General features: G+C 37.1%; 3 protein-coding genes and 1 long non-coding RNA gene across 5 annotated transcripts; 3 read left to right on the top strand and 1 right to left on the bottom strand.

Annotated features, from left to right (window-relative positions):
• The first annotated feature begins 5,937 nt into the window (after nt 1–5,937).
• On the top strand, nt 5,938–12,901 carry LOC111783306 (acetyl-CoA acetyltransferase, cytosolic 1-like). Its single transcript, XM_023664228.1, has 14 exons — nt 5,938–6,077; nt 6,160–6,258; nt 6,328–6,501; nt 6,602–6,704; nt 7,579–7,717; nt 8,226–8,303; nt 8,379–8,444; nt 9,016–9,101; nt 9,998–10,097; nt 10,173–10,283; nt 10,374–10,415; nt 11,084–11,170; nt 12,240–12,325; nt 12,430–12,901. The coding sequence occupies exons 1-14, from the start codon at nt 6,041–6,043 to the stop codon at nt 12,461–12,463; spliced, it is 1,242 nt and encodes a 413-aa protein (XP_023519996.1). The 5' UTR covers nt 5,938–6,040; the 3' UTR covers nt 12,464–12,901.
• A 1,651-nt stretch (nt 12,902–14,552) lies between these two features.
• Nucleotides 14,553–15,929, top strand: LOC111783415. The gene is made up of 2 exons (XR_002813372.1): nt 14,553–15,591; nt 15,687–15,929. It is a non-coding gene; the product is annotated as an uncharacterized LOC111783415 (long non-coding RNA).
• Nucleotides 15,930–18,604: 2,675 nt separating this feature from the next.
• Nucleotides 18,605–21,104, top strand: LOC111783430 (WEB family protein At1g12150-like). The gene is made up of 2 exons (XM_023664354.1): nt 18,605–18,893; nt 19,421–21,104. Exons 1-2 carry the CDS (start codon nt 18,720–18,722, stop codon nt 20,924–20,926), a joined length of 1,680 nt encoding a protein of 559 aa, XP_023520122.1. The 5' UTR covers nt 18,605–18,719; the 3' UTR covers nt 20,927–21,104.
• A 227-nt stretch (nt 21,105–21,331) lies between these two features.
• On the bottom strand, nt 21,332–24,298 carry LOC111783432 (phosphatidylinositol/phosphatidylcholine transfer protein SFH1-like). Of its 2 annotated transcripts, XM_023664355.1 has the most exons (11): nt 24,157–24,298; nt 23,970–23,998; nt 23,518–23,601; nt 23,381–23,434; nt 23,210–23,287; nt 23,068–23,121; nt 22,918–22,977; nt 22,750–22,845; nt 22,501–22,602; nt 22,285–22,365; nt 21,332–22,024 (listed from the first exon to the last, which is right to left on the bottom strand). In XM_023664355.1, the coding sequence occupies exons 1-11, from the start codon at nt 24,209–24,211 to the stop codon at nt 21,701–21,703; spliced, it is 1,017 nt and encodes a 338-aa protein (XP_023520123.1). In that variant the 5' UTR covers nt 24,212–24,298; the 3' UTR covers nt 21,332–21,700. The 2 variants fall into 2 exon arrangements, with proteins under 2 accessions (XP_023520123.1, XP_023520124.1); XM_023664356.1 differs by lacking the exon at nt 23,970–23,998 and having other exon boundaries at nt 24,157–24,244.
• Between the last annotated feature and the right edge of the window lie 704 nt (nt 24,299–25,002).

Raw genomic sequence — 25,002 nt, 5'->3', positions numbered from 1 at the left:
TACACATTTGCTTAAGTGCTGATGTGGCTGAAGATTTGAGTGACACTAATGTTAGTGAACAAGAAGTGACTCAATCACGTGAACTCGGTGAAAGGGAAACAACACCTCAACAACTTAGGCAGTCATAAATAATCCTAAAGCCAAATCAAGAGTATGGCAATGCAGTAGAAGACAAAGTTAATGAGCTGGAGACATATGAAGAAGCATCACAAAACTCAACTTGGCAGAAAATGATGGAGGAAGAAATTATAGCCCTTGAGCAAAATCAAACTTGGTAACTAGTACCAAGACTAGAAGATGTCAAATCCATCCCTTGCAAGTGGGCTTACAAAATAATGTGTCCCTCGGATGGATCAATCGAAAGATACAAGACTCAATATGTAGCTCGAGCGTTCTCTCAAGAATATGGACTAGACTATGATGAAACGTTTAGTCTAGTGACGAAGATAACTATAGTACAGGTTTCTCCAGTACTTGTAGTAAATAAAGATTGAAAATTATGGCAGATAGATATGAAGAAAGTTTTCTTGCACGGAGAGTTAAACAGAGAGTTCTACATGGACCAACTAAAGAAATTTGAGAATGAAGTTAGAGTCATTGGTCAGTGCATGCAAAGTCCGAAGAAGCCTCATTTGGATGCAGCTTGACAGATATCGAGATATGGCAAAGGGACAATTAATTATAATCTTTTGTACAAAAGAAGTGAAGTTTGCAAGCTAGTTAGATACCGTGAAGGTCAAGCATCAGGTATGTGTTCAAGCTCAGTTCGAGAACAATTTTTTGGTGTAGAAAAAGACAACCAACAGTATCATTGTCCATTAGAGAAGCAGAGTACAGAGCAGTAACTGGAGTAGCTCAGAAAAGTACATGGCTGAAGCTCTTGATGGAGGATTGGCACCAAAAAATTGGCTATCCAATACCACTTCATTGCAATAACCAATCTACGATTCGCCTAGCAGAAAATCTCGTGTTTCATGCTAGAACAAAGCATGTGGAGGGACACTACCATTCCAGTAGAGATAAAGTACTTAAGGAAGAAATTGGGATGCAACAGATCAAGAAAGATGACCAAGTGGCAGACTTGTTTACAAAATGGCTGAATACTGTCAAACATGAGAGTTTTCGCTATCAGCTCAACATGGTGCAATGATTGAGGACTACTATTGAGGGGGAGTGTTAAAATATCATCACTAGCCCAATAGGGTTTAGCCCAACCATTGTATGAGTGATTATATTTATGTTAAGAAAATGATTTAGGAATTTTAGGAAGAATTTAGGAAAATGATTTAGATACTCCAGTAAAAAGGTTGTGAATTTTTAGAAATAGATTGCTTATCATATAGTATAGATACCCCTCAACTCTACTTAGTTCATCCCAAGAAATACAAAGCACATAGTGCAATAGTACTCTACAGTGTGTCTTATAATCTCTTCTCAATTGGTGTTAATAAAGAGTACGAGTGTTTCCTACAGAGAGTTGTGTTCAACATGTCATCAGTTAGGACACTTTAGATATGAGTGTCTTCAATGGGAGAAGGAAGTAAATTATGCTAAGCTTGAGGAGGAAGAAGAAATGTTGTTGATGTTATATGTGAAGCTCAATCAATCGAGGATGGAAGATGTTTGGTTCCTTGACTCAGGATGTAACAATCATATGTGTGCAACAAACAATGGTTCTCAGATCTTGATGAGGAATTCCGACAATCTGTGAAGCTTGGAAATAATTACAAAATGGTTGGGTTGAGAAAAGGTAACATTAGGTTGTAAATTGTTGGAGTAACTCAGGTAATCACTGATGTTTTTTATATACCCGAGTTGAAAAAAATCCTATCAAGTCTTGGACAATTGTAAGAAAGAGGTGTATCTATTTTGATATAATATGGAGAATGCAAAATCTATCATCCTAAGAAGGGGCTTATCATGCAAACAACAATTTCTGCAAATATGATGTTCATATTACTTGCAAAAATCATGCCACAAACCGCCACGTGTTTCCAAACAATTATAGAAGACAACATTCATCATTGGCACCGCAGAGATGGGCATCTAGGTTTCAAGGGTTTGAGAACATTGCAACATAAGCAAATGGTGAGAGGGTTACCCCAATTGAAAGCATCGTCTAAAATATGCACTAATTGCATGGTGGGAAAGCAACATAGGGATGCATTTTCAAAGAGAATTTCATGGACAGCAACACAAAGGCGGCAATTGGTACATGCAAACATCTTTGGACCCATCAAACCTCTTTCTTACATCAAGAAGAGGTATTTCATAAGTTTTATTGATGATTACAGCCGCAAGATGTGGATATATTTTCTTGCTAAAAAATATGAAGCCTTCATTATCTTCAAGAATTACAAAAATCTTGTTGAGAAAGAGACCGGAGATTTTATTCATTGTCTGCGCATAGATAGGGGTGGAGAGTTCACCAATTACGAGTTCAATATTTTTTTTGCAAAACTAATGGTATCAGTAGGAAACTTACTGCAGCCTACACTCCAAAAAAAAACAAAAATGTTTTCGCTAAGCGCAAGAACAGAACAATCATAAATATGGTTAGAAGTAGATTATCAAAAAAGTAAGTTCCAAAGAATTTATGGTCAGAAGCAGTAAACTGAACAGTGCACGTGCTAAACAAAAGTCCTACAGTGGTAGTGAAAGATATGACTCCTGAGGAGGCTTGGTGTAGCGTAAAGCCTAATGTTGATTATTTTTCAAGTTTTTGGATGCATTGGCCATGTTCATGTATCAGACAGTAAGAGAAAGAAGTTAGATTATAAAAGTTTTCAGTGTGTGCTGCTAGGGATGAGTTCTTGGATGCATTCGAATGATAATTACTTTAGCAGCTCGAAATAGTTGGAACGTATATGAGAAAAAAGTAGTGTTTGTCGAGCAACCACAAGGTTATGAGAAAAAAAAGTTAAGAATACAAGGTATACAAGTTGAAGAAGACATTATATGGCCTTAAACAAACCTCACGTGCATGGTACAATCGAATTAAAGCACATTTTATCAAAGAAGGATTTGAGAGGTGCAACTGTGACCATACTTTATTCATACAAACAGAAGATGGAGGTATGTTGGCGATCTAATTTTTATTGGGTAATGATGAGAGCAGATTAGTCCTCCAAAAAACAACCGGTACTTTGTCTACTACTGAAGCAGAATTTGTGATAGCGGCCTCTTGTGCTTGTCAAGGGGTGTGGATAAGGAGAGTTTTGGAAAAACTTCAAGACAAGTGTATCACTATGTTATGTGATAACAGTTCAGCTATTAAGCTTTCCAAGAATCCAATCCTGCATGGACACAGCAAACATTAATTTATAGTTTCATTTTTTGCGTGATTTGATCAGAGATGTAGTTATTGAGCTAAAGAATTGTGTTACAGAAGAACAAATTGCAGATATTATGACAAAATCAATGAAGCTGGATGTATTCATAAAACTACGTGAGTCAATGGATATGTGTGTAGTACCACGAGTAAACTGAAAACATCCCTGCAATCAGTTTAGGGGAGACATTGTTAAAGATGGTCATATTAGACGATTTCTTGAGGGTTGAAATGGGTAAGCTTAGATCATTTATTTAAGGATGTTAGGACCACTAAATCACTTACCGGTGGTTGATCTTTTTATTTTTGGAATTTGCAGCCAACCAAGTTATTTTTGGTCATATTAGACGATTTCAGAGTTTCATTTTGAGCTAGTTTGTGTCCACACAAACGAGATATTAAATGGAGTGAGGAAATACCCTTTTATAGTGGAGACCAACCCCACTTCTTAGTTTTAAGCAATATGAGACTCTTTTTTTTTTTCAAATTTTTTTGTTATTACATAATTCTTATGAGTCCATTGCACTAAGTTTCAACCCCTACCATACATTATTTGTTAAGAAAGTGAAGCGGTGATGTCCCACATTGGTTGGGAGGAGAATAAACCATCATTTATAAGGGTGTGGAAACTTTGCCCTAGTAAACGCGTTTTAAAACCGTGAAGGGAAGCCCGAAAGGGAAAGCCCAAAGAGGACAATATATGCTAGCGGTGGATCTAGGTCGTTACAAATGGTATCAGAGCCAGACACCGGACGATGTGCCAGCCTTCTTGCTGTTCCCCGAAGGGGGGTAGACACGAGGCGGTGTGCTAGTAAGGACGCTTGGCCCCAAAGGGGGAGGGGATTTGGGGGCGGTCCCACATCGATTGGAGGAAGGAAAGAGTGCCAGCGAGGACGTTGGGCCCCGAAAGAGGGTGGATTGTGATGTCCCACATTGGTTGGGGAGGAGAACAAACCACCATTTATATGGGGGTGGAAACCTTCCCCTAGCAGACACGTTTTAAAGTTTTAAAGAGAAGTCCGAAAGGAAAAGTCTAAAATGGACAATATTTACTACCGGTGGATCTGAGTCGTTACATAAGCTTAAGGTTAGGTTTCATGGGTTCTTCATAACTCAACTTCTTCGTGTAGTTCTCAGTTTACGACCTTCTTCTCCTCAAGTTTACTCCTCAAACCTATTGCCTCAATCTTCCATAACATATTTTCGAGCTTTACTAAAAAAAACCCTACGTAGCCTCATCAATCTTCCATAACATATTAGTGCTTGAGGCTCTTGGGATCTCACCCCTCGAGCTGTTCTTTCTGCTTAATCTATTTGTTTCAGTATATTTTGATCGTGGGCTATATCCTACATTTTATCTTAGAGCTAGGATGCTGAAACAAATATCGATACCATACTAAGTCGCTAGAGGAGATGTGACAAAGATAAGGAGTAAAAGGGAGGGGAGTGTAATGCTACAGTACTTGTTACCCACAAATAGTAACTACACAGCATGGTTAAGATGCGTGTTAACTTACAGGCACAAGGTGTGTAGGATGTCATCAAGCATAGTGACAGCGTGAAGGAGCGCAAGGACAAGATGACTCTTACTACCACATACCAAGTAGTTTGAAGGACGTCCTTCTCATGTTGGCAAAGAAGTAGAGAAGGACTCACGAAGGTGTTCGCTTGGCCCTTAATTTCAAATTAATTAATTTTAATTAATATTAGTATTTTGATTATAACAAACATATCTTTAATTATTAATAATGATTAGTATTTTGAACTTCTCATGGTGTAAAGCTACAAATAATAATTCCAACGCGTTTTGAACCACTACAAAGATCTTATAGCCAAAACACGATGAAATTGAAAGCAGGCAAAGCAATGCTTGCCTTAATGATTTTAACGTCGCTTTGCACAAATAGAGAACCAAAGCAGGCAAAGCAATGCTTGCCTTGAAGATCACAATCAGAGAAGAGATGTTAGAGCACATTTGGGATGACAAGACACTGAAAAATTTGTCGGGAGACTACTGAACTAGACCCGAAGTCCGCCATTGTAGAGTCTCGAATGAAGAGGATTATAATCCACAGATTGCGACCAGAACATAGAAGAAACTTTATTATTGATGTACAAGGACGACCCACTCAACCATCCATTGTAGAATTCGAAAATTTGTTAACCAACCAAGAAACCATGGTTAAACATTCTTGATCTCGTCTCAATGAGAGTTAGAGTCATGACCAACTAATTCTTGTTCTCACTCTTGCTCTTTCAAATTTTAGATCTCTTATATGTTATGTGTTTAAGTTAGTCCCGTAGTGAAATGAATAAAAAATGAGCCATGTACGAGAAAACAAAACAAAAAATGAGTTAGAAAACCGAGTGAATGCGAGAGATACGTTCATCCTGTTTCAGAATTACGACAGAAAAAATTAATCAGACCGAGACCGAGACCGAGACCGAGACCGAGACCGAGAGTGGTTAGAGAATCAGAATAAATTAAAAAATGAGAATGAACAGAAGAGATGTGTTTAACGCTAATATTTAATTTTACATAATTGTTTGCGATAATAAATGGAGGAGAAGTTGGATTGGCTAAATTATTAGGTTGTGATGATCGTAGTTATAGGAGACGAGATGGGCACGCATCTCCATGGATAACGACGCCTTCCAACGTCTCTATATCTCTTCTACCTAATTCCTTCATCTGCTTCCTCCTCTCCCATGGCTCCTCTTTCCTCCGATTCCATCAACCCCCGAGGTTCTTCAATTCTCCCCTATTTATTTATGTTTTGATTCAATTTTCGCTCCTTTTTCATCACTTCTTTCTTATGTTGGCACAGATGTTTGTATTGTGGGTGTTGCTCGTACGCCAATGGGTGCCTTTCTTGGTTCACTTTCATCTTTCTCTGCTACCCAACTCGGTTCTATAGCGATTCAATGTAAGTTTTCTCCGGATTTCAGTACCCTGTTTTAAGATGATATGAATTGAAGAGCGACGATGCTTACAGGTGCCCTTAAGAGGGCAAATGTTGATCCTTCTCTTGTTCAAGAGGTATTCTTCGGAAATGTTCTCAGTGCAAATTTAGGGCAAGCTCCTGCTAGGCAGGCTGCCTTAGGTGCTGGTATACCAAACTCTGTTATCTGCACCACTATTAATAAAGTCTGTGCATCCGGCATGAAAGGTGTTTCTTCATCTATCAAAATTTTTATTGTATTAGGACAACAGCATTGGTTCTGCAAAAGAACTAACACTTGTTTTTTCTTTCTTTTTTGTTGGCACAGCAACAATGATTGCAGCGCACACGATTCAGTTAGGTATAAATGATGTTGTTGTTTCTGGTGGTATGGAAAGTATGTCTAATGTGCCCAAATATCTCCAACTAAGGTTGGCCCTTTATCCTTCACAACCCCCCAATTGTTTTGTTTTATTTTAATCACTAGTTCTTCATAAAGTATAGTTTAAGAAAACATGATACTTCAATGTAAGAATAAGTTCATATATCTGATTTACTATATATTGTCATCAACTAATGCAAATTTCTCTTGCCATAGCTGGAACAGGGTGAGTTTTCCTTAAATGACAATTATGTCTTTTGTTCATGGAGTATAAATTTTGATTATGTTATGTTTTGTTTATTACTCGCTACTTGTTCTTCTAGGTAATATGTTTATTGTTGTTGAAATATTTACTTTACTTTTCGTTCATCCTTAGATTACATGTTTAGTTCCTAAACTTTTAAGTTTGCGTCTATTTGGTCTCTAAACTTTTAAAAGTGTCTAATTGGTCCTTGAACTTCACGTTTTGTCTAATAGGTCTTTGAAATTTCAATTTTGTGTTAAATAGGTTCGAGCAAATCTTTTTTTTATTTAATTGATCTTATAGATATAAAACTGAATTTTATATCTAATGGGACTTTATACTTTCAATTTTGTGCCTAGGACGTTCTTGGATTTTAAAATTGAAAATTAAGAGGCCTATTGGACAGAATACTGAAAGTTTAAGGATCTATTAAACGCTTTTTAAAAAAATTTCTGACTGAATTTGTAATTCAACCTAAAAATATTGACTTTATTTTCCACCTCCATTGGAGCCAAAAACCTTGTTTAGTGCATTGCATTGAAATGCATTTTCTCACTCACAGATACATATTTATAGAAGAGAAACTAAGCTTTCATTTAGAAGAATGAAAGACTTTCTGGCACTTCTTTTGTTAGGGGAATAACTACTTCTTCTCATCCTGACTCAAAGTTATGAACAGAAAAGGGTCTCGATTTGGAAATGATACTGTTGTAGATGGTATGCTAAAAGATGGTCTTTGGGATGTTTACAACGACTTTGCGATGGGTGTTTGTGCTGAGATGTGTGCCAGCCAGCACTCCATTACAAGAGAAGAGCAGGTAAAGTTTACCAGATAGGTAGTTTCACTCAGTACTATTATTTTTGTTCAAAATCCAATTTGTGAAACCTTGAACTTTTTCAAGCCATCAAGAGCAACTTTTTTGGGACAGGACAAGCCAGCTAGAAACAGTTAGCAATTGAAGTACTCTGATTCTCGTTGAAATGTTTATTCTTTATGGTTATGCTCCTTCAGAAATGATTTATCTATATAACAGTATGTTCAAGTATAAATAAATGATCATATTTATAATCCATTGGGCTAAACTTTTTAAGTTTATTGGCTGTTTCAAAGTCTTGTAAATGTCACTTCCTCCTCAATTATTAAAATAATCACTTGTTGGACCTTGACTAATTTCTGACTGTGAAGGAAGCGCTAAAATATGAACACAAATATTAAAATTTTCATAACCTATAAGCTTTAAGCTTTTAGCTTCAGGGTGATTTAGCACAATTTAATGACCTTTTTTTAAATTACTCTCTCTTATGTTTATTAATCCCCCTCAATAGGATGCATATGCTATTAAGAGCTTTGAGCGAGGGCTTGCAGCACAAAATAATGGTCAATTATCCTGGGAAATAGCTCCGGTAAGAGTGCTATTCCGCTCTAAGAAAGTCTATTCTATTATAAATCAAACCTAACTAATTGTTTGAATTTTATAGGTCAAGGTTCCTTCCGGAAGAGGGAAGCCATCTTCAATTTTTGACAAGGACGAAAGCTTGAGACAGGTAAATTGTCACTAAAAACAGTAAAAAGCACTGAATATTTGTTTTCTTAAAGTAATTAATAAACACCCAGTATTATATACATACTTGATACTTAGGAAGATGAAGCAAGCTTATCATAGGGAACTAAGGGGATTGACATCAAAATTTTTGCTAGTTGATTGGGAGACATGTTTGAATTTAGAATGAAGCATTTATAAGCAAAAATTGGAGTTTCTTGTTTAGAAATAGGAACTGACTTCAGGTTGCTGCCAAGGTTAGTAAGTTCCGGAAAAAGTTCTTAATGATTTTCAAGGTAGGGGATATTATTGTCAGTGGAACTGGAAGTTGTATATGGGGCTATTCATTTTGTGTGAAGGGATTCCAAGAAAGTTGATTGGGTGAGTTGGGGGTCATCTCTCTACTTTTGTCTATAATTCTTCTTTTTTTTTTTTTTTTTTTTTTTTTTTTTAAAAAAAATTCTGGGAAGGTTACTAGTTTTCTGAAATATTGAGAACTTCCATTTTGCTGAATATGGACCTTTTTTGATGCTACATTCTACTTCATTTTCAATCAATTTTCTTGTTCTTGCTAGTTTGATGCTGCAAAACTAAGGAAGCTCAGGCCAAGTTTTAAGGAGGATGGCGGTACTGTTACTGCTGGCAATGCTTCTATCATAAGGTTCTCTTTCTTGTAATTGTATTTTCATATTTTCTGCTAATTAATTTTATATGCTGGTCTTGAAGAGATCTGATACTAAATAATGTGTCTTAATTATGCCATAAAAACTTCATGGAGGATGACAAGATTTTACCATACATGTTTGGATTTTGGGAGGTTTCATTGTATTTTTCAATTTTAGAGTATTATTTTTAGAAATTTTAGAGTATTATTTTTAAGGTTCTAAGTTACCATTAGTTAGTGGTCATTATGGTATTGATGGGATGTGAATTGACCCTAGGTTATTCTAAGTTTTATTTCAAGGCTATAAATATCTATCTAAGTTTTATTTCAAGGCTATAAATATCTGATCATGTTGTTGCTTTAGTATGAAGATTTTGGATATTAAAATGAAAGTTTTATATTATGCTTCTCAAGCCATGAGCTTGTTCCTTTGCCTTTCTTGTGTTTAGAAACGAGTATTTTTTACTCTTGATCTTGATCATTAAGGTAATCCGTATCAAAACATTCCCTTAGGTTGATTCCTTATCATTTTTGAGGTTTTTGGATAATTTAGATCGAAAGATTGGTCTTTTAACAAGGTTGTTAGATCAAATCCCAAGAATTTTATAACAAGATCACTAATGTTTCTAAGGTGTTTCTTGAGCTGAACTGAATGCAGAAATGCATGACCATCAATGTTATTTGTTTATTTATTTGCTATTAAGTAAATTTTTTTAGAGCACATGATTTGGTAAGTTATGGAAAGACATGGTAGTATCAGTGGGTTTGTTTATTCCAGCGACTGATTTGTGAAGTACCTAGGCTAAGAAATTTACTTTTTCACTTTCCGTTGATGCCAAAGAGAGAACATTTTTAGGCAGCTGCATTATTTTTTATTATTTGATCTTGAACAGTGATGGTGCTGCTGCTTTAGTGCTGGTGAGTGGGAAGAAGGCGATCGAACTCGGTTTAGAAATAATTGCCGTAATTAAAGGATACGCTGATGCAGCTCAGGTAATTAAGTTCTTGATGTTATTATCCTTCATACTGGAGAAAGATCATGTGGCTTACAGAAAAAATGACTACCAGGCGCCTGAATTATTTACAACGGCTCCAGCCCTTGCTATTCCAAAAGCTGTCTCAAATGCTGGTTTACATGCTTCTCAAATTGATTATTATGAAATAAATGAAGCATTTTCCGTAAGAACTTGTGCTTCATTTACTGCTATTGCATTTTCTTGTTCATCATGCATGCTCTTGTTGTTAAGTTGCTCTAATTTTTATCTTCAGGTTGTGGCTCTTGCTAATCAGAAGCTGCTTGGTCTTGATCCTGTGAGTTTTTTTTTGTCATTTATTAAGTTCATCACCCATTTGGTATTCTTCAGAGTTCAACTAATTGTGTGCTGTTGTCCGGTAATGGTTAGTTTAGCAATCTGGTTGTTGATACATAAAGTAGGTTGTTGGACATGTCTTTTGTTACATGGTAGTCGAGCTCACTCCGTGGTCCGTTTTTGCTAGTGTTCGCTTGCATTTTCTGTCCACTTCAGGAATTCTCATGAAAAAAGAAATTGAATTGGAACGTTTTCTTTCCGACATATGTCTTCTTTTTTTAATCTTTTGAGTTCATGGCAGTAGGATATGTGAATTTTATTCAATTTTGGGTGGACTGTTGGCGCAAAAGGTCCTCTTCTTTCTTTTTTTCCCTTGTCCCTGTGGTTTTTCCTTCTTCTGTCCATCATTTCAAATTTCCGCTCCCGTCTGGGTTTCGAGCTTGCAAGGATCGTTAATAGTTGGTTGTGGAATCTTGAGTGTAGAGTTTTCTCTTGTAATTTTTTTCTGGAATGCTTAGTTTCCTCCCAGAAGAAATCAAAGCTCTTTGCTCATGGAGGATTGATATTATGAATGTTATTTGGGTTTCAAGTTATGAGCTGTTGTCTTGTTTTATATTGACACATCAATTTGTTTGTGATTTCTTATTTCGTGCATGTGGTTGAATGCAGGACAGAGTTAATGTTCATGGGGGAGCTGTATCTTTGGGACACCCATTGGGATGCAGCGGAGCTCGGATTTTGGTCACATTGTTAGGGGTAATTTCTGTTACTCTCCGCAGACTTGATAGTAGTAGAGAGCTCAAATCTTGGTTACATTGTTAGAGATAAAATTCTTGATGTCGCCTTTCCTCTCTCTTCAATATTTCTCGTCATGTTTCCTTCGATACCCATGATCATTGAGAGCTGAGCCAGGTTGTGAGATCCCCGCATCGGTTGGGAGGAGAATGAAACACTCTTTATAAGAGCGTGGAAACCTCTCCCTAGCAGACGTGTTTTAAAAACCTTGAGGGGAAGCCCAAAAGGAAAAGCCCAAAGAGGACAATATCTGATCTACTAGCAGTGGGCTTAGGCCGTTACAAACGATATTAGAGCTAGACACCGAACGATGTGCCAGCGAAGAGGCTGAGCCCCGAAGGGGGCGGACATGAGGCAATGTGTCAGCAAGGACGCTGGGCCCCAAAAGGGATGGGATTTGGTGAGGGTCTCACATCGATTGGATAAAGGAACGAGTGCTAACGAGAACGTTGAGCACCGAAGGGGGGTGGATTGTGAAATCCCACATCAGTTGGGGATGAGAACGAAACACTCTTTATAAGGGTGTGGAAACCACTCCCTAGCAAACGCGTTTTAAAAACTTTAAGGGGAAGCCTGAAAAGGAAAGCCCAAAGAGGACAATATTTGCTAGCGGTGGGCTTGAGCCGTTACAAATGGTATCAGAGCTCGACACCGGACGATATGCCAGTCAGGAGGCTAAGCCCTGAAGGAGGCGAACATGAGGCGATGTACCAGCAAGGATGCTAGGCTCCAAAGGGGGTGGATTTAGTGGGGGTCCCACATCGATTGGAGAAAGGTAGGAGTGTCAGCGAGGACGTTGGGCACCGAAAGGAGGTGGATTGTGAGATCCCACATCGGTTGGAGAGGAGAATGCCTTTATAAGGGGTGTGAAAACCTCTCCCTAGTAGACACATTTTGAAAACCTCGAGGGAAAGCTCGAAAGGGAAAATCTAAAGAGAACAATATCTGTTAGTGGTGGGTTTGGGTCGTTACATTCCTTGAGTACCATATCTTATACGGGTTGCAATCTGATAGAAGATGTTTGAAACAGGTACTAAGACAGAGAAATGGAAAGTATGGGGTTGGTGCTGTGTGCAATGGTGGTGGAGGAGCATCCGCTCTTGTAGTTGAACTCATGTAAGCTCCTTTAAAAAGCTGCTTACAATAGTGCCTTTGATTCTGTATCACAATAGCCATATGTTTGAACATTCTGCATTTTGTTCCTTATGACTTTCCTGCAGGCCTGGCGCCAGAGTTCGACACTCCAAGCTGTGATCCAAATTGGCCCTCTCAAAAGACATATGGCTGTTCAGTATCTCTCCCCTTCTACACTTAAAGAAAGAGGTCAAGTTATTCACTGTATCATATTTAATACACCAAAATGCTCTCTTTTTACTACATTGCCTCAATTTGAGTGATAGGAAGAATTTGGGTCTGCTATGTTTGTCAACTTCTCGGCCATTTACACAATAAAAAGATGGGTCAGCCATAGATATGTAGGTTTAGTTCATGGGATAATGGACTTGGTATGTAGGTTTATTATGGGTCAGACATAATAATCAAACCAAAGTATATCCATGCCCTCCTTCAAGCAATGTCGGGATACTTAGTATTAGAATTCTTAAGGTGTTCTCGCTACAAAAAATAATGGATATGATAGCGTATGAAAAAATGTTATCGTAGACAATATAGTGTTCTTCGTATGTTGTGACAGCTCGTGTTATTAAAAATTTGAGCTTTTTATAGCATTTTTATATAGTTATAATGGATGCTACGATAGAGTATAAATATATAGCTTATATGATAAAGATAACAATTCTTTTGTGTAAACGCATGTCTATGGAGAGTTAAATTGTACAGTTGAAGTAAGAGAAAGAGAAGTACATCTAGTTGAATTTGTTGAAGGTGTGAATTCCGTTAATTAAAGAGTTGTAGTTAGTAAATATATGTATTTGGTTTGCATATCTGGAAAGATAGAGAGTAGGTGAATCCTCTCTAATACTTAGTTCCATTATATGGATTCTTGAAGGTAATTGAACGGTTAGAAATAATTATTCTTCTAAAGATTTATTACCAAAGTTATAAAGAATGGTGAATTGTGATTAATCAATATGCTAGGATTTCCAAAAATCACCCTAATCTTAAAAAATTTCTCTATTCAATTCTCCTACCTCGTTATTATCAAATTTCTTATCGTAAGCACACTAAAGTTGAATTCACTTAATTTTTTAGTAAGAAGAAGAAAAAGTTGCTTAGAGATTTAATACTTATTACTTATGAGAGTATATACTTACACCAACACTTATGTTTTATTTTGTGCATATTGTTATACTCAGGCTAGAATTTTCAACCCAAAAAAGAAAAAAGAATTTTCAACCCAAAGAAGGAAAGAAAAAAAAAGTCAAGCTAGAATTTTCATTTTGGACCATAAAATAGAGAGAACCTTTAGGGGAAGATTGAGGGAGCCTAAGCTAAAAATGACATGACATAACATGTATTAGGGAGAACTTGGAGCCTTACCGAATCAAGAGTTTGAGAATCCATCAGTGCTAGCTAATCCAGCTAGAACTCGTGCTAATGTTATTCATTTAGCATATGACAGAAAAAGAGTAATTAGAACATGTGCACACCCAACAGTGGATGAGTTAAACCGATGCATAATCAAACTTAAAATCCAAGCGGCTACTTTGAGCTAAAGTCCATGATGTCAACACTCCAAACTATAGGGTAGTTTCATATATTACAATCAAAAGATCTCAACCTCCCTCTAAAATTCTTTTTGGGAGTGAGTGACTCATTACAATTTTAAGGAGTGAATAAAGATTTGATTAGACTGAGTTTATCCCTTATTCTCTAAGGAATGATGCTAAATCTCGGTATTTCCTAGAGCAATGGGTTCTTGAGCAATGTAATACTTGTTAATATGGTTTGGAAAAGAAACCAGGAAAAAAAAAAGTTTTAGAAAAAAAGTGAGAAAATGCACTCAAGAAGGAAAAAAATATCCAACAAGGGATATCAGAATCTCAAAAGAAATTTTAGACTTTTTAGAAAAATAATATGAAAATAATAATGATAAATTACCAAAATACCCCTAATTATGCTATGTTATGATATGATTATTCCATGCTATGGAGTTATATTATGTTATCAGTGATATGCATAACCCTTGAAGTCATGTACGCTAATTATGAAAGATTTGATAAGTATAATGTATGCATAATTTATATGCAAGTTATGTCACGAATGAAAGGAGATACGATTTGTATCTTAAAGCATGTCTTGATTTTAAGCGATGGGGATTTCATGCTTTTATATGTGCCATGTGCATCAAAATACTTCCCCGTTATGATTAGTACGGACACATATCTTACGATATTATGTTCGTCGTGATATCATACAGCATATTTCCCTCGATGGTGTCCGTAGCATGAGAACGCACTAGCCTGATAAACCATTCTCAAGAGGTACATATAGGATCCCATTCAGTGGGTTCATAGACATCAAAACCTACCCTGACTAGAAAGCGGAGCCCAAGGTCATGTTATGATGTTTTATAAAATGATAGATCCCACCATAAATACTTGTGTATGCATTTTTTGACCCCAATAGTGGAGTTACTTTCTGAGTATTTCTTAAAGTACTCAAGCCTCGTACAACTCTTATTTTCAAGTAAAGGTGAGACACACTTGCACAGATGATGACGATGTTGTGGAGGTCGTGGAACCGAAGCTAGGGTAATTTCATTTCTGCTTAAGTTGTGGCCCTTAGGTTAGAAAATGGTGTTTTCATTTCTTTGAAATTACTATTATTTCATGCTAGTATTTACTTTTATTTGAAATGAAGTCCACAAATGTTTAAGTTCATGACATCGTTTACATGTGAAAAATTTTAAAATAAATTTGCACATATTAGACATATCATGCATCTAGTAGCGTTCTATTATATTAGGAAATATAGGGTCGTTACAGTTGGTATCAGAGTGATGCCTCTCCTAGTAAGATGTGATTCGGGAATGAACCAACACGAAAGCTGGTGGAGCATATGATGCACAAGTAAAGGAGCATATGAATGAACTTAGACGACATCTAAATGAGAGCAATCCTAAGGATATGATAACTAAAGAAATTTAAAATTTTGAAAGTTACTACCTATATCAACAAGGTGCACCTTCTTTTTTAGTGGTTCAAGCATAATAACTCCATAGTTAAACGTGGTTTGCTTGGAATAATTGTATGTTGGGTGGGTGACTTCCTGTAATTTTTTTTCTAGGATGCATGTAAGTGGGGACAAAGCACGTAGAAAGGACTCATGTTGGTTTATGGGGATAATCTTCACTCTTAGAAGTACGGATTAAGTAACGTGACCATGTTGTAGGGGATGTAAGGAAATGTCAAGGCCATCAAGTACCAAATTCGGACTCTAAACCCTAATCTGAATCCTAGGCATTGGTCGTTGCATATTGTGTTTGTGAATTCATTATATTTATTTTATTTTGCAGAAGAAAAGTTCTTCGACTCCAATTTCAACCTCAAGAATTATGTTATAAACAAAAGCTCACAAAATGAAGGATGGACAACTAGTGAATGCACGAGTTGTTGAGACACTCATATATTTTCTAAACTGTTTTATTTGTGTTGCAAGGAAAGGGGGTGAAAACGTTATGTATGTATGAAAATTGTTTGTGATCTCTGTACTTTAGCATATTTTAAACTAGTTTGAAAATTACTTGTCTTTATTGGCATTTTAGGTCATATCGGGCATTTTCAGGATGTTTGGGGTTAGATCCTCGTAGGATACTTAGTGTATTGGAAACTTATTGACCTAAGACAGTACATAACTACTCTGGTTCTACCGCCCTAAACTTATTCTAATTCATGCATTCTTTATTATCGAGATATTCCCTGTGTGACGACCCTAATTTCCAAACGGAACTAGAACCACTACCATGTACATAATATAATTCTTGTTACGCGGAAACATTCAATTAAATAATTTTATAATACGATTCCATGGACTTATAAGTAACTACCTTATGCAGATTTTATAGACTTTGGTGCGATGTCACCGTCAACCGTATAGGGGTGTCTTGCCTTTACTTGAAATATAAAAGTAGCACGTGGCAATTAGTGACCCCACTATTGAGGTTAGGGAATGAAAACACATGCAACATGAATGTGACCTATCATTTAAAACCTTATTCTTTTAGGCGACTTTCCAGTTTGGGTCATCGAATGTGTATTTACTACTCTACACACGACACATACGTGCAAATATGGACCCACCAGATGGTTCTTACACCTCTTGGGCCTCGTACTGGTTGGACTAGCATCTTAGGTGTTATTGCCAGATACTCCGAAGGAATAGCGATCGTTATAGCATCGTGTTAAACATGACGATCATCTTCCTTTTCATAACGTAGGCGTTCGTACTCATCATAAGGGGAAATATCCCCATGCGTGTGAACATACATTCTGCATGAGGTCCCAACATTTTTCATAGTAAATAAATCACGTAAGACAACTCCCTTTTTCTTCATTTCATTTATAGCATAGACATCAAAACATGTCTCGGGAGTTGTACGTCATAAATCTTCTTAGCTCAAAACATTTCATCGCATGTTATACATGTTATAGCATATCATGACACTTCATAGCTTATCATGATTCGTCAAGGCATAATGTGACATCTATTTGTATTTTAATGTTACCTAGCTTATATGGGAGTATCATATATCAATCCATACCATATCATTACAACATGTCATATTGTACAATGCATCATGTCATACAACATATCATATCATACCACAGTATCATATCATATCATCCAACATATCATATTCTATTGTTCAACATATCACATCATAAACACAATACACATATCAAATAAGCAAAGATATTCCTATCTATCAAGTAAGCAAAGATAATTCATACGTACATTCGTTGAATCTGGCATACAACTTAATCATACAATTCAAACAAGTTCAATGAAGAGATAACGTCCATCTAACACCGTGAACTCATATCACAAATTTTCTATCCTCCATTCTAGTAGAGTAAAAAGCATTTAATAGACATGCCTCCAATATTTTCATGTTAAGGGCATTTTCATAATTTTCCTTAACATGCTTGCACACCTATCCACATTTAAGTCCTAAACATGCACAATCTAACCACTTAAGGTAAGATAAGCCCACATGCCCGTCTGTCCCAGTGATCCCTACAAGTAATACTTGCCTAAAGTTTGTGAGGCAACTCACTGAAATGAAGCATAACCTCCCTAGCTTGTGTTTCTACTCGTTGGAAGCTCCAAATTTCCTAAAAGTTCACTAATATGTCCTAATTCAAATTAAATTAGGGTCAATATCGAAACCAAGACAAAAAAAAAAAAGTAAATGGAGACTGAAGTGACTCACGCGCTTGAAGGGAGGGGAAGTCGTGCCTCTATATCGTCATGTGTCATCCATTGATTGGTGGATGTAGGTCAGACAGTGCGTGTGTAAGTCGAGTGGCATGTGGATTCCCTTTAATTTTTTCTTTGTTGACACGTGTCTTGTGGGGCCAATTCGGGTTGGTGGAAGTTGAATCGGGTCGCACGCGGGTTGGTAGATCAGTTTTTGGGTCGGGTCCAATCCGAGAAATGTGTTCCACAGACCACTTGACATGTTGCTCTAGTCAGCTACTAACACATATCGGTCCACTGCCTGCACGTGTTCTCCTCTCCTTCGGCAGTTTTTTGCCTACGTGAATTTTTTATTATGACTTGAATTCCCTTCCAAAGTTTCTTCAAGAATCTTGTGATGAATCTTTTCCTACGTTGACATAACATTAATCCATAACTAAGTTCGAGTATCAAATAAAAAAGTTGATGGTTTTGTAAGTACCATGCTCAAAAGTGGAATCATATAGGTGAGATTGTATACATCTAAAACATTATCTTGATTATAGCTTTGAAGATGATGACTCTTAAAGTTATTTGTTTTGTGGGAGAAAAAATGTTTTATGAACAAATATTAACCACAAATTAATTAGTTGGTTAAGTGTTTGACAACTGTTCTTACCCACAAAATATTTGGTCGGTAAGTGACTCATTTTAAACCACACATCAATTTGTGGTGATGAAGAGTTCTTACCCATTTCAGAGTTTAAAGCTATAAATAGATATTGCTCACTTCAAATTTCTTAAACCATTTCTTAAAGCATCCAATTAGAAGGACAAATTTAGGGATCATTCGCCCACCAAACTCTTTTAAGACTTGTTTTGTTCATAACTAATGAGTTTCTTATTGTAATCAGGTGTTTTCCGCACCTGAATTGAGAAACTAAACCACATAGTAGTGCGCTCGAGATCGAGTTGTTTTATATATAAAAGATTGAGCAATGAACGGAACAGGTTTACTCTGAATATCGGTGAGATTTTTGTTCTCTATCGTCGGGAGGAATTGAAACTATTCTTTGTCACGACTCTAAAACGATAGGGTTCGGGAAACAAACTTGTAGGTTAAAAGAAGCGTGGATATCGATATAGAAGAATGCCGAACTTTCGTGCAAAAGATCAACAAAAAGGGTCTCCAAAGACAGAGGTGGGAGAGATAGACACAAGAGCACCATTTCAATCCGTGAGGGCTGCCGTTAGTTTGTTTGGAGAAGTTGTTTCTTCTAAGGACAAACAAACCGTTAAAAGAAACAAACAGCTTTCTTCCGAGGTATTTGTACCTTTTTTTTTTCCTTTTATGGGTAATTTATTTCATTTTTAATTTATACTTTTTATATATAAATTAGGCTATTTTTTACATATATTTATGTATCTAAAATACAGTGTCACAATAGATTGAACAAAAGAACTCCAAAAGAAAAGAAGTCAAGTCTCCTCGAAGGCAGTCAAAAATGACTCTAGAGTCGAGCCTCGATTGAGGGAGTCTCCTCGAAGGCAGTCAAAAATGACTAAAACTCCTAAGGAGTCGAGCCTCGATTGAGGGGAGGCGTACTTTGTTCGAGGAGAGGTGTTGGATGACGAAAGTCCCACATCGGCTAATTTAGAGAATGATCATAGGTTTATGAGTGAGGAATACCAACTCCATCGATACGAGGCCTTTTGGGAAAGTCCAAAGCGTGGACAATATCATACCATTGTGGAGAGTCGGATTCGTCTAAAAAATTTATAATAAATAAAAGCTTGAATTTATTTGCATGAAATGGAAGGCTAAAAGAATTGGTGTGATCCTCCAAACAGAATGTATTGGAAAAGGAAACACAGCTTTTGTTGGCTCAGAAAGAGCTCAGCAAGATCAAGCAACAGCTTCAGAGTTCTGATACCACCAAGTCCAGAGCGCTTGCTGAGCTCGAGAAGGCCAAGCAGTTGCAGGAAGACCTCACCACCAAGCTTTGCTGTATCAACGAGTCCATGAAATCTGCTATGGATGTTGCTGAGGCTGTCAAGATCCAAGCCAAGAAGCTCGAGGTTGCTAAGTCGCAGAAGGAGATGGCTGGCGCTGCCGGTTGTTCTTCGAAACAGGAGCTCGACTTCGCGAGATCGGAGTACACAGTCATTGTTGCTGAGCTTGATGCTTCCAAGCAGGAGCTGACAAAGATTCGACAAGATTTCGATGCGGCATTGGAGTCGAAATTGGCTGCGTTCCAGCTTGCTGCTGAGGCGCAGCGATCGGCAAATCTCAATAGCGATCGGTTGGTTGAATTGTCGAAGCAAATTGCTGCGATGCAACAGTCGATTGAAGATCTTAAGCATGTTTCGACAGAGGCACAGAAACAACTCGTTAAGATTTTGGAGGAGAGAGATGCGGGTTTCAACGAATATAAGACTGCCAGGGAAGAAATGGAAAGGAATGTGATGATTCTTCAGAAAGAAATCGATCCTCAGCTGACCATTTCGCTCGAGGAAAAACTTAAAGAAACAACCATAGAGATCGAGGTTTTGCAAGAGAAGATGAAGGAGGTCCATGCTTCTGAAATGGATACCGTGAGAGCGGTTACCGTTGAACTTAACGATGCTACGAAGACTCTGCAGCAAATCTCTGAAGAAGAAAGCTCCCTAAGGAACTTAGTTAGTTCCTTGAGACTGGAAGTGGAGAATGTGAGGAGGAAGAGAGAGGAGTTGAGTAAAAAAGTTGAAGAAGAAGAAAAGATGTTAGCTGAGAGAAGAGAGCAGAGTTTGAAACTCCAACAGCTTCTACTTGAAGCTGAAGCTTCAAGGAAAGAGACCGAACAGATGATGCAAGAAGCGGCCGAGCTTAAGCGAGACGCGGAGGCTAACAGATGCTTCACGGAGGAAGCAGAGACAAGACTACAGTTTGTACAAAGGGAGGCCGAAGAAGCCAAGGAAGCAGAGAAGAAAGCGCTCGAGGAAATGAGGAGTTTGGCTGGAAAACACAGCGAAAATTCAACCGAAGAATTGGAGCCTACTTCACAGATCAAATTAACGGTGGACGAGTTCGAATCCTTGAGTAAAAGGGTGAGAGAATCCAAAATGCTAGCAGAAAGGGAGGAGGCAAACAGCATAGCCGAAGTGGAGGTAATCAGTGCAAGGCAAGGTGAAGCAACGAAAAAGGTCGAGGCCAACTTAAGAGCAATCGAGGAGATCAAGATAGCAACAGAGATGGCGTTAAAGAGTGCAGAGATGGTGGAGACGGCGAAAATGGTGGTCGAAGGTGAACTCCGACGATGGCGTCAAGAAGAGGAGAATGTGGCACCTCAAGTTTCTTCTGGACATATCTACATTTAGCTTTCAAAACCAAAAAGGGCTACCAAAGTAGGCTTGTTAGTACACACTCTAATGGGTCAAAGCTGCTTCAGAATCTAAAGCTAAACCTGATATCAGAGCATCTTGTTGGATGATATGAAACCTTGGGTTTTTCTAGGAATGGATGATCAAAATGGGTGGCATAGATTTAAGCATTAAACCTCGACTATTATCTCTCGATAAGCTCGACCAACCGTGTACATTCAGACATCAATCAATGGCTGTAAAATGAAAGAACATAGCAGGTGCAAATTTAAGCAAATATATTCTTGATTCTAAAGGGATGGGGAGAAACAAAAAGAACCCATCAAACAACACAACAGGGGACACGATTATAGTAACGTAATTTATTTCGATGCGAAAAAGAAAAGGAACTAAAGCAAGCTATTGATTCGAAGAAACTATTTATTATATCATTAGATGCCTAGAAATTTAGTAGACAGCAGCCTATCAGTATATATATATATATGAAATGGCCTGTGCAGCAAGGAGGTAACTAAAGAACAGTGACTAGCGAACAAGTACATTGCACATACCTTATCTAGCTACGATGGAGCTCGACTGCTTAGCCAGTCTATACGTGAAATTACATTCGATATATTTTCTTATATGTAGATTTCTTGTGTAATGCTGCCATTGACAGGGCTTCGAATCTGAACCTTCCAGCCCGCAGCGTTCAACATCTTGAAATGAAGAGCCAACGTCTGTTGCTTCGAGCTGCTGTAGAAGGCATCATAATATCTATTACCTCAGTCTTCAAATTTTCAGGCTGCCTAGCGAGTTGGATAATCCATTTCCGTTCCCATTCCCGTTCCCGTTCCCATACTTGTGCAACTCTAACTCAATGGTTTTGACAATATCATTTCCTTCTGCAGCTGATTCGGGTAGACTCACATGCACGGATCCCTGTTTGATCGGTCTGGAAGATTCCTGAACCGCTTGCTGCTTGATATGGTTGTAGAGTTGTTGATGAAAGGGATGGTCCAAAGAATAGCAACTTTCAGCTCCATTAGAAGAATGACGGTTTGATCCAGAGCCTTCTCTTTTGCAGAAATGCGGGAGAGACGAATAGTCCATTATCTACATAAAGCATAAAAATCAACCTCCTAGCTATGAACAAGATTGAATCGAAGACATCGATCACACGAGTAGTATATAATTCAAACCCAGTTCATTTTCATCAAAATTAAATCTATCTTATATCAGACATGAAACATTAGTTACAAGGTAGGATTTGTAACATGGTAGATGAGATCATATATGGCAGTTTCAAACTATTTCAAAGTCAATAATTCAATCTTTCCCTTCACAACATGAAGCAATAATCAAAATCAACCTACCTTCAGCAGTTCATCTCTTCCACTACCTGATAAAACTTGTATTTTTTTCCTAGTCCTTTCCTGCAACAGAGGCTTGACTACCTGCAAGGCATACAAATTACACAGAAATAAGAGACACCCTTTAGTGTTTAACAGGATAAAGACATATCTTCAAGTTAACATTTCAGAGAAGTTCGGTTAAAAACTTGCAAGTAAAATTATAGGGACCAAACTTACCTTCCAACAAGATGAAAATATGTAAGGGACATTTACTATGAAATAAGTATTCGTCTTCTCTGGGTAGTTCAAGTCGTCGATGGTTGATATGATTGTTAATAACTGCAAAACACAAGTACAAATAGCAGCTGAATATGGAACAAGTTCTACAGAAAAACTGAATCAAGTAATCGAAAATGTTCTTTTTGAACTCTGAATTATCGTTCCAAAGAAACTAAACTTAAACGATAGACCTTAACGTATTTTTACCTTGATCTGGCTCAGTGCTGACAGCTTTAAACCGGTCATATCTAAAACCTTTACGCAAGTCGTAATAGGCCGCCCATACTTCTTCGATGCAGAAGGCTACAAAGCGTATAAAGGTCAATACAGTGCCTAACGAAACATAGATGAGAACCATAAACTCTAGAAGCTCACCAAGACTATGCGATCCCGATACTCATTGATTTGAATGTGCGATTGCACATAGTAGTTGACCTGTACAGAAACAAAAGAGGAATAAAAACCTAAATACGACAATTCTTAAACGATGATGTTTTACCATATATTTTCCACAACAACACTTACGGATGCTTTATCAAATGTGCTGAGTCCCACACCAATGGCAAAGACTGGTAGGCCCTAGAAGAAAGAACACATAAATTACTCACGGGAAGAAATATTAGTAGTTCGTTAATTTTGACCACTTTAAAGGAAATGTAGTATGCACCTCTCTTGAATAACCCGAAAGTCCTATGAGCTGAGAATCACGAATCGCTCTGTAAACATCGACAGGAACTATAGGTTTCTGTAAAGGAAGAGCAGTGGATTGATACAGCAAGAAGTCAGGGAACCATTGACCAAGCAGAAAGCTCAGGAGTTAAGCAGGACAAATACTTACAGTTAACATCATGTCGATTTCATTGTCGACTCGCCAGTTTAAACAATCTACCAACTGCAACATCAGAAAGAATACAACAAGATGAGCACAACATATGGATCAGTACACTTTAAGAATAATAGTAAATCATATCAGACCATTTTGTGAGCTTTGGTAATGTTCCATTCCCGCGCCTTCAGAAACCGCTCCAAAGTTTCAGTTAGATATCCTTGATGAACATTCTGCAACAATACACAGAGATCATCAAACAAGCACACACACTAGTCATCCTATTAAACTACTCAAAATCAATTGCCAAGAGATCGACAAATTCCAGTAGTAGCTAAAACAATCCCTAAACAAATGTGAACAAGGTCAACAAAATTGATAACGAAAACCAGCCGACAGGTCTCCTCCTCACCAAATAGCTTCAAATTTCTTAGATATCAATAAATAAGGTTATTATCTTCCTCTGTACAAAGATTATCCATGTTTTAACTCATGGATCCCTCAAAACAACAAATCCAAACCAAAGCAACAATGGAGCAGTGGAAAGTCATGGAAAACACACAGATCGGACCTAAAAACAGAGGATATAGAGAATGCAAACCTGAAAAGTGCACTTCAATTGCTCCTCAACTGGCATTGAACAAAATACGAAAGAGAAAAAGGGGGAAAGAGAGAGGAAGAGAGAGAGAGAGAGAGAGAGAGAGAGAGAGAGAAAAATCAAACACGAGCTTCAAGAAAGAAAAAAAGAAGTTAAGAATAGAGAAAGGAAAACAACACAAGGCACTGACCATGATCCATCAAAGCTCGGAGCTGCCGGATCGCCTCCTCAGAACCGATCCCCATTTGTTGTTGCTGTTGCTGTTCTTCCTCGGGGGTAAAAATCAAAGAGGAAACCCAGACTGCTATATCCCACCCACCAAATTAAATAATTAAACCAAAAAAACGGGTTTTTTGCTCTTCACTCGAATTTCAATTTTAATAATTATTTTTCAAAAAATAAATAATAATAATAATATTATTAATTTGTCTTAAATACGGAGGAGAACTACCGTCGCTTGATTTTAAAGACAAAGACTCGGAGGAGAACGGGAAGGGAGTTGAGTGGTCAACGCGGGGGCAGTTCCACTAGAGTCAAAGGAGAGAGAAAAATGTCTTTTTTTTTTCTCTATTTAAAAGATGTAATTAATTTTTTAATGTGAGTTTAATATTAAACTCTTCTCATTTAAGAGAGATTTTTGACGTTTTTGACACCCTAAATGGCATGACATTTATTTTATCCTTTAACAATTTTATTTATAAATTTTATTTAATTTCTAAAATATAGTTTTTAAATAATTTAATTTATAACTAGTTTCTATTTATAAAAAATCAAAATTAATCATTATCCCGTTTTTAGAATAATAATAGACGTTAAAAATATATTTTTTTTAAATCAAAAAAATTTCCTAAAATAAATAAATAGTAAAACATATTTTTTTCAATATATATATATAATTTTATCACTTTTTTAATAAATTATTAGTTAAATCCTCTTTTCCAAATATGGAATATTAGACAAAATTTTATTATAATCTTGGATTTTGCATAACTAACCACTTAATTATGCATTTTAATTTTTTTTTTAAATATTTAGC

This window comes from Cucurbita pepo, chromosome LG20, assembly GCF_002806865.2.
Source record: "Cucurbita pepo subsp. pepo cultivar mu-cu-16 chromosome LG20, ASM280686v2, whole genome shotgun sequence".
Lineage (NCBI taxonomy): Eukaryota > Viridiplantae > Streptophyta > Magnoliopsida > Cucurbitales > Cucurbitaceae > Cucurbita > Cucurbita pepo.
This window is presented reverse-complemented; position numbering and strand designations above follow the sequence as displayed.